Raw genomic sequence first — 10238 nt, forward strand, 5'->3', positions numbered from 1 at the left:
TGAAAAACTGAAAACGAGTTTGATCTTTCCCTCTCCACCAGTGTCTAATTTGAAGAAAACACGACCACAAACTGGAAAGGAATGTTTTAATGTTAAAAGGAAAGCAACTCTGAAAAGTCTGAAAAGTCACTGGTTTGAATCCCCGAGCCGATTAGGTCTGTCGAGGTACCTTTGAGCAAGGCACTATACTTGAATTGCTCCTGTAAATCACTCTGCATGAGAACATCTGCTAAATTACTAAAATGTTAACGTATTAAATGAAACAAGTTGTGACCATACACAAAACTCTACAGAATAGCCTTCCTAAAAAGTAGATATGACAATAATGTGGAGGTTTGTTCATACAAATACATGCAAAAAGTTTGTTACAAATAATACATGAGAGTATGAGGGACAATTGTATCCATCAGACCTGAGTCGTTCATTAAACAATAGTCTTAACTCACTCACTTGTATTGGCAATGTACGAGCAGATCATATCAATCCAACAGTCAAAATGCATAGTGCTATACACTGAGTGTACAAACATTAGGAACACCTTCCTAATATTGAGTTACACCCGCTTTTGCCCTCAGGACAGCCTCAATTCATCAAGGGATGGACTCTACAAGGTGTCGAAAGCTTTCCACAGGGATGCTGGCCCATGTTGACTCCAATGCTTTCCAGAGTTGTGTCAAGTTGGCTGGATGTCCTTTGGGTGTTGGACCATTCTTGATACACACGGGAAACTGTTTGTCAGTGATAAGTCCAGCAGCGTTGCAGTTCTTGACACACTCAAACCAGTGAGCCTGGCACATACTACCACAGCCCGTTCAAAGGCACTTATAGCTTTTGTCTTGCCCATTCACCCTCTGAATGGCACCCACACACAATCCATGTCTCAAGGCTTAAAAAAACTTCTTTAACCTGTCTCCTTCCCTTCATCTGCACTGATTGAAGTGGATTTAACAAGTGACATCAATTAGAGATAATAGCTTTCACCTGAATTCACCTGGTCAGTCTGTCATGTTCTTAATGTTTTGTACACTCAGTGTAAATTGGTCATAAAAATGTAATAAGGAAATAATTCAAAATACATGTGGAAGGTAACTAACCATAAAAGCAATAGGCGAAAACCATTCATGAAAGTATGGGACCAACCAACATACATGACATCAAATACATTACAAGTAAGTCAAATTAACATAATCAAAAGAGGAAGAAAATGAACCTTTTCTGACACTAAGGTTATAAGGTCTCAAAGTAGGTGGGTATGTCATTCGCCTAAGTCATTTGACCTGACAGATACTCTCAATGTGCTAAACATTTTTATGAAACGGTGAACACAAATGTTAACATAGCTACACAATTCCTGTCTAAAGGTGTGATATTTTTCACAATGTCACTAGTAGGTGGGGACTTGGGTACAGTTCCTTCCGCAAGAGCTGCGGGTAACACTTCCTATGAATACCCTCTTCATAATGTGTTATAAGTGTATTTATAACACCTTATCTGCGCAATATGCATTATAATGCACGACATAGGCTCTAATGGCTGCTAATAAATGTAATTATAAGTTGGCAGCATAATGCCTTCCGACTGGGCACAGACGTCAATTCAATGTCTACTCCACATTGGTTTAACGTAATTTCATTGAAATTATGTGGATACAATGTTACTTCAACCAGTGTGTGCCTCAATGGATTATGAAGCTAAGTGGTATGACCTACACGAAATACTCTTTAGGAAATTGTGTCAGAGGGCTATACTGTAACGACTTCACGTAGGAGTTCCGCACTCCTGTTACAGGGATAGTTCACCCAAATTACAAAATATTATTTGCTTTCTTTAAGCTGTAAGCAGTCTATGGACAAGCTCAGACAGACAGCAATCCATGCTTTGGTTTCGGATGGGTGGACTTATAACGCGAACGTCTAACAACCCAAAGGTTGCGTGTTTGAATATCATCACGAGATACTTTAGCATTTTCGCTAATTAGCAATTTTGCAATTACTTACTACTTTTTAGCTACTTTGCATGTTAGCAAACCCTTCCCCTAACCTTAATCCTTCAACCTAACCTAACCTTAAATGTAACCGTAACCCTAAGCCCTAGCCTATCTAACGCTAGCCACCTAGCTAGCGTTAGCCACCTAGCCACTTAGCTAACGTTAACCACAAGATATTTGAATTTGTAACATATCATACATTTTGCAAATTCGTAACATATAAAAATTGCAATTCGTAACATATCATCCGAAATGGATGGACATCCACTAATTAATACAGTATCATACTAACTGGAGAGTCCCGGATGTATTTTTACTATGTTACTACCCCTGAGTCCAGGTTGGCAATTTTTTTTACATTTTTTTAATCTCCCCTGAAATTTTTTTTTTTAAACACCAGCAAATCAGCTCCAAGTGATTGTAATTTTGGAAAGAAATCCCACGCTTAATAGATAGATATATGTGATTATAAACAAATGTAAGCAGGGTTTGAAATGATCATGTTTTGGTGAAATATTATATATGTTTGGGCTTCTTGCAGTTAATGTGCAGTCTACAAATGATTTGTAATTAGGTTCCAGCACCCTGACCATCCACTCAAAGAAAAAAAGAAAAAACGGCCTGCGGCTGAATCTAGTTGAGGATCCCTGCTTTAGGATGATTTGGATATGAAATGCAAAAATGCTTATATCAGGGTTATTGACTTGGATATGTGCCACAAATGCTAAAACATGAGCATTTCTGTGACCAAGTACAGTAAACAAAACCAAAGCATGGATTGCTTTCTTATCTTGTCCATAGACTGCTTACAGGGTAAGAACAACTGTGTCATTTTGCAACTTGGGTGGAGTTACATAGGTGTAAGAGGGTGTGCAGTGAAATTACAATATGGCCAATCACTTATCGAGCACATAATGTATAATATAACGATCCTAATGTGCTTTTCAAATATGGCATCTGGCATAGTAATACTTTGCTTCATAAGGCATTACACATCCTGGTGATAATGCTTCATTCAGTTATAGATGTCCATGAGCAGTTATTAGCACCTATGTTGTGCATCCTGATGCATTATGCATAGAAGGTGTTATTAACGCTCCTATATTGCATTATAAAGACAACATCCATATGAAGTGTTACCTGTTTTAACTGACCAATCATGATTTCCTATGAAAACAGTGGTTTAAATAAAGTCTGGTGTAATATCATCTAGAGTCTAAAATGGAACATGAACTTTCTTTACTGAAAGTAGGATTACAGGTGTGTGTTAAATGGGACAAATTATGCAAGTTATTTTAACTGACATGCTAACTCTCATTTCAGAAGTAATGAATAATTGCTTCAGTAAAACAGAGCTTCTTAGACTGGGCCCTGTGATAATGAGGCCTACTCTAAATAACGCCTAGTCAATGTTTAGCTATTTGACATGTCCACAAGACATTGAGACCTCATGATCTTGGATATGTCAATACTAGAGAGGTTCATGTTTTAAGCATCTTTTCACGTGTGTGTTATATATATAATTGCTTGTATGTATACTATACAATACTAGTGTATGATCTTATCATACTTTCATATAATTTGATATATAATGTTGTATAGCTAATATGTGACGTGTTGTATCATAATCAGTCATGTCGCACACTCATTTTCAGATAATAGTAATTAAACATGTAGATAATAATAATTTAGATAAGTTATCTAAAAGTTTTGGGCCGTTTTGTAATTTCAACTGATATACTAGAACACATTTCCTAACTTATCCAAGTTACAGCTGTCTCATAGAGAATTAACTTAATAAACTGCTTAGATTTTAGAAAATCATTGAAAGACTTTTCAGAATGTGTTTTGGGTTGACATGACTGATTATGATGAAGCAAGTCACAAATGTGTATCTTATAATATGTATATTATATACAGTATTACTGTATCTTATTATATGGCGTTAGGTTCTCTTTTGTTATACAAACGTCCACCGCTTGTTACAGTTCTCCTCTTCTTGACTCCATGTCATTATGTCCTTTGTCCTTGGGAAAAACACAAGACTTACTAATATGCTGGAGCTAAAAGTCAACCAGTCCCATCATTTTAGATACCAAGCCAAACAGTTCACCAGTTGTCAGAGGACATAAACAGTACTTACTATTAACTCAGGAGGTTTGGTGACTTGGTCCTTGTCCAAGGCCTGTTTGTCCAATAGAGCAGTGGTCTCCTCTGCAGCTCTGTTAAACATGGGAGGTCCTCCATTCATCTGAGGAGGTCCTGGACTCTGTGCACCAGGAGTCACTTCCTTAGTCTCATTGTTAACCCTGTGGGAGAAATAAGACATCAACATTCACATTCATGATCCACCATAATACTGTCCCCTAAAGAGACAGAGGCTAAAATGAACCCTGGGAAAATGGGGTTGGTGACATTATACCCAATGAGTTGTGGATGTATCAATATGTAATCAAGTTTACCTGACATCATGGTGTCCATTCACTAGAGGGGGTTCAGCATGTGTCTTCTGACAGGTTTCAGTGTCTGCTCTGTCATTGTCTGACGGTTTTCCATCCTCCATTCCTAGAACGCCTTCCTCTCCTTGGTCGCTAAAGGGGAGATTATTACATTGATAAGGATTTAAGGATCTCGATTGGGAAGGATACAAATGTTCTCCATATCCATAGCCTACATTACAGAGGACTGACAGGTGATTAGTCATGTGGTACAGTTTACCTGGCATCTCCATTCAGCAGAGGGGTGTCAGCGCCTGTCTCTTCATTGTCCATGGGCTGCCTGTTCTCCTCTCCTGGCTCACCTCCTTGGTCACTAAAATTGAGATCATGATGACCATGACTGTAAGGATAAGCAAGGCAAACTGATCCAGGACAGAGTAGAGTATAAAGATGTAATAGAGGTATTTTAACTAACCTGGGAACAACCACAGCCTCAACAGTCTCACCGTCATCAGGCTTTCTGATGTCTCTGTGATAAAACATGTACCAAAGGTTCAGTCAGATACCCACAGGTACAACTGGAATCATCTACGGTACATTACACCACAGTCAAAAATACACCAGTTGCCCTTCTGGCTTGAATATGTTATGTCTTGCCTGGGCAGGGCTCAAAAGGCAGGGTCTTTGCTGAAAGTTGTTGCTTGCCAATAGACATTACTGGTATTTAGAAATGCCATGCGGATCTATTGAGTATTTCTTCCTTTACCTTCTATAGCAGGGCTCTCCAACCCTGTTCCTGGAGAGCTACCCTCCTGTAGGTTCTGTCTCCAACCCTGTTCCTGGAGAGCTACCATCCTGTAGGTTCTGTCTCCAATCCCAGTTGTAACTAACCTGATGCAGCTTTCGGGGATGGGCAACTTTGATGGGGGCCACAAAAATCCGAACTCATTATGAGGGGTTGTAGTGGCTAGTGGGTCTGTGTACCCACATTCATACCCACACATGCAGTCGGTGCCGGCCCAAAGCCGTCATTTCATGCTATTCTATTCATTTTGCCATTCGTGGAATCAATAAACAGCAGTTTTACAGCTAATTTACTGCAATTCTACACATTTTGCCATAGGGTGGAGAGAAATGCTAGCATGTCAATATGATATCTAAAAGAGAGTGACTTACAAAGTCAATGGGTCCCCCCCAGTTAGCAATTTGACGATGATTACCACAAGTTTCGATAGCTGGCTAGATTAATTTACCAATCTAAAAAATTGTTAGCTGACATGGACTAATTGAGCGACTGTCAGTGACTGACATAACAAGAGGACAATTGCTGATGAACAACCAAATTTCGAAATTGCACCTTGTGTATTCTACTATTCTAGCTGTCAACAGTACAACGGGGGTCTGCAGGCTGCCAGTTTCCCATCCCTGAGCTAATTATTAGAATCAGGTGTGCTAGATTAGGTTTGGACTGAAAACCTACAGGACAGTAGTTCTCCAGAAACAGGGTTGGAGAGCTACTGTTCTATAGAGACAGAAACTAATATGACCCATAGCAACAGCTGAAGATAAGAGAGACTATCATTCTGTGGTTGATTACAGATCAATAAAGGGATGTGGAAAGGTTTACCTGGCATCACGTCGCTCATTCTGCATCAGAGGAATGGAGTTTGGTTCTGGATTGCCCTGACCCTCTTCCACGTCTCTGTGGCCTTGGTGGCTAAAGATTAGATTATTACATTAATAAGAAATTAAGGATAATGTTTGATAAACAACAGTAACTTGACAAAATGGCCAACAAGTCTATAGTTTGTAAGTGGCCTGCAAGTTCCAGGCTGTTCTCATCCTGTTTGTGACCTGCTAGGACCCCATTGGTCTGACTTTAAACCCTAGTAGTAAGACAGAGAGAACTAGTCTCATAACTAACATACACCCTCTGCAACAATTCTAATTGACTTAAAGAGCTCCCTTCACAAACACAAAAACAATTATATAGGATACTCACCACTGTTTGTCTCTCCAAGGTTTAAACACACAGAGCAGAGCAGCAATGACCACCACAACAGCTACAATACCAACTGAAAAACAAAATGTAGTCATCAGATGATGACATATTCACACAAATGAAAAGGTTTTAAAATAACCTAACAGTAGTTGATCTTGGTAGCACCATTTTGAGGTCAGATTTACTTGTTATTTTCTCATACAGAGGAAGCTGTGGTGATAGATTTGCTTAAACACTCACCAATGATTTTCCAGATCAAATCAGTGTCACCACGGTTTGAATCAGGATTGTCTCCATCTATAATGGATGATTAGAGAGAATAAAGTCATTTCCATGACATAATCAATCAAAATACTGAACAACACAGAATAATGTGCTATGCAGTATTTTCCTTAGTTTAATTTTCAGGCAGGCTTTCAGAAAAGAAAACATAAAAACTAATTCTCAAGGGATTTACATTGGTCTCTCAATGTTCATCATGAATATTAGCCATCTCAGTACTCACCTTTGATGATAGTTGAATTCAAAGGTGCAGTTGTCACAACCTCATTCCTCATCTCTACAAAGGCCAGACAGAGGTTAAAAGGTGTACAGTATTCAAAATGAATGAATATGATTTAGTGCTTTTCTCTACGTGTCCTTGAAAGATACTTGAAATTGATGGAAAAGAGGAATGTCAACTGTCTACCTGTGACAATGTAATGGGAACATCTCTCCTTAACTGGGGGTTGTTTACCATTAGACTCAGTTCCAGCCTTCTGCTAAGAGGGAATGAGGAGGGATATTGTTTGATCAGTTGCATCCTAATAATACGGGATTAAACCCAGAAATAAAAAGACAAATGTGTAAGTTGTTATAATCAACCTCTAAAAAATGTGAAATTACTGGGCTCACCTGTGTAGCATCACTGTAAATGAAGTTCATTGTCAGATTTTGGCATTTATAGAGGGTGATTGAACTGTTGTTCATTGTTACCACCTCATTCTTATCAAATTCCATTGGCTTGTCCCCTCCACTGTTAGCAATGGCAGTCTGTGGGAAAGAAAGACAAAAAACTATTTCAAGTTGGAAAAAGGCAAGTCAAATGATCAGTACGGAATGTACAGTGCGTTCGGAAAGTATTCAGACCCCTTCACTTTTTCCACATTTTGTTACATTACAGCCTTATTCTAAAATGGATTAAATTGTTTTTTTCCCCCCTCATCAATCTACACACAATTAAAAAGTCAAGGGGTCTGAATACTTATGTAAATGTGATATTTCCATTTTCTATTTCTAAAAACGATTTTTTGCTTTGTCACTATGGGGTATTGTGTGTAGATTGATGAGGGCTAAAAAACAATGTAATTAATTTTAGAATGAGGCTGTAACGTATCAAAATGTGGAAAAAGTCAAGGGGTCTGAATACTTTCTGAATGCACTGTATGTAGTGGTATTATTTTAATTCAAGTAATTCTGTGTGGATTGCATCCACTGCTCTCCTGCAGTTGTTACTTCCTGTATAGCTTAACTAAAACACAGATTTGAACTTACCCCGTTCATGTTGAGCCCCGCAATCTCAGATACACCTGGAATGTCGTATAGATACATGTATCTACCATCCCTGGTCTTCAAATTTCCACAATCAATTTCCACCGAAGTACATGCTAAGGATGTCAAGGAAGTTTAATTTAGGACACATTTCTGTGTATTATTACTAAAATCACTTCCAAATTCCTTTAGACAAAAACAAAATGGAATATAGAAAGAGACTAGGTTTGAGATCGCAATACAATAAATAAGAAGAATAGATAAAGTTTGTGTAAGAAGAGGACTAGCGCTCAAACAGGTCTGACTTCTCTGAGGGCCCAGCCCTGAAGCAGTTTATTTAGCAGAAGTATCCGTCTTTAGGGAGAAATAGGGAAACTTTTAAATTAATTCTACAATAATGTGGTATTTTACCTTGATTCTCGACAGCGTAGGTTGGATAGACTTGCAAAACAGCAACCAAAAAACCCACTTCAAACAAAAACATTTTCAGTTCTGAGATGACACATCCACCTCCACGCTCAGTGAAATGGATTGCCATTTCCTGATTTCCTGGTTGTTTATATAAGCAGAGGAGGAGCTATGGTACGTACAATATGACGCACAGAATAAACATTATGTGTATTATTTGGGGCCTTTGATTCTTCAAAGTTGTAATTTATAAAGATGGGGAGCTAGATGAACACTGTTTAACAGCAAGGAACATGCATTCTGTTCAGTTGGCAATGGAAACATAGAAAAGGTTTGAAATGACTTGGTTAGAAGTTGTGTCATATCATTCAAATGTTGACGGTTGACTTTACACATCCACAAGCAACAACAGCCTAATGAACTGCTTGAACTCCAACCAGTGTGGTATTAGAACGACCTCCAACCCCTGTCTCTTATGTACTGTAATATAATACTGTAAGTCTAAAACCAGAGGACATCCTTGCCATGTGACTGGGATGTATAGACAAGACATCTATATCAAATGTTACCTGAAGCTTCATGACAATAGAACACTTAGGCAGTTCAGAGAATACATTCATGTTGAGTTACAGACATCACGCAAATCATACACATTTTACCTGAACGATTATGAGCCTGGACTTGTGTGTGTGTGTGTGTGTGTGTGTGTGTGTGTGTGTGTGTGTGTGTGTGCTGCCTGCATGAACTTGAAAAGCTGCTGAAAACAAACTGAAAATAAGAGTGACAGAAAACAAAATAAGCAGTTTGATATTTCACATAATATATAACTTGCGCTCTGAGAAATGATTGACCACATACCTATGACATCATCAAGGTGGGACTGCACATACTTTCACAATCTAATTAACAATCAATTATAACATATGTTACCACAATTATAACATCTGTTTTCACAGGGCCCTCTTTAAATGAGTGTCCTTTATCATAATCAGTCATGATGAGTAAGAGGTCTACTTCCCTAAAACATCAACTGTAACCAAGCATGCTGCTAGTTGTTGGTATGAAACTGTAAACAGATGTTATGACGCAAGTGTTACACATCAACTTCTTTCTTCCATGTATCAATGTACTAATTTGCTACATAAGAAACAAGAAAATGCTGACCAGTAGCAATCGTGCCATGTCTGTGTGTCGGAATACAGAAGTCGTATCTTGAGGTTTGAACTTTGAAAACATAAGGCAGACTTTCTGTGATTTTTCCCCAAAATCATCACTGTGAAGTGATACTCCAATTGTATGACTGCTAATCACTCGATATTGGGAGTTGAGAAATAAAGTTGGTATAGTAAGCAGGAGGTCCTCTGTTCAACAGTTACTAAAGCTCAAAATGTGTCTTGAAGTTGATTTGACTCATTATGATGGAGCTAGTCACAATTGTACTTTTATATTTATAAAAATATATTATATACATTATATCATATCATATATTTCCTGTCCTGTCATGTCATGTTTTATCATATTATACAGTATTATAACATTGTTTCATGTAATATATATATATATTTTTAAATTACCCCTTTTTCTCCCCAATTTTCGGGATACCAATTGGTAGTTACAGTCTTGTCCCATCGCTGCAACTCCCGTACAGACTCAGGAGAGGCGAAGGTCGAGAGCCATACGTTCTCTGAAACACGTCCTGCCAAGCGTTCATTGGGACAAGGACATGGGACAAGGGCATCCCAGCCGACCAAACCCTCCCCTAACCCGGACGACGCTGGGCCAATTGTGCGCCGCCTCATGGGACTCCCGGTCGCGGCCGGCTGCGACACAGTCCGGGATTGAACCCTTAGTGCCTTAGACCGCTGCACCACTC

General features: G+C 38.7%; 1 protein-coding gene across 2 annotated transcripts; it reads right to left on the bottom strand.

Annotated features, from left to right (window-relative positions):
- Positions 1 to 72: 72 nt before the first annotated feature.
- On the bottom strand, positions 73 to 8974 carry LOC106594453 (uncharacterized). Of its 2 annotated transcripts, none has more exons than XM_045720069.2 (13): positions 8369 to 8974; positions 7961 to 8073; positions 7322 to 7459; positions 7116 to 7185; positions 6933 to 6986; positions 6668 to 6724; positions 6428 to 6500; positions 6053 to 6142; positions 4901 to 4954; positions 4706 to 4798; positions 4450 to 4578; positions 4131 to 4296; positions 73 to 4014 (listed from the first exon to the last, which is right to left on the bottom strand). In XM_045720069.2, exons 1-13 carry the CDS (start codon positions 8493 to 8495, stop codon positions 3970 to 3972), a joined length of 1209 nt encoding a protein of 402 aa, XP_045576025.1. In that variant the 5' UTR covers positions 8496 to 8974; the 3' UTR covers positions 73 to 3969. The 2 variants fall into 2 exon arrangements, with proteins under 2 accessions (XP_045576025.1, XP_045576024.1); XM_045720068.2 differs by having other exon boundaries at positions 7116 to 7188; positions 8369 to 8973.
- Positions 8975 to 10238: the final 1264 nt, after the last annotated feature.

Source organism: Salmo salar, chromosome 06, assembly GCF_965601325.2.
Source record: "Salmo salar chromosome 06, fSalSal1, whole genome shotgun sequence".
Lineage (NCBI taxonomy): Eukaryota > Metazoa > Chordata > Actinopteri > Salmoniformes > Salmonidae > Salmo > Salmo salar.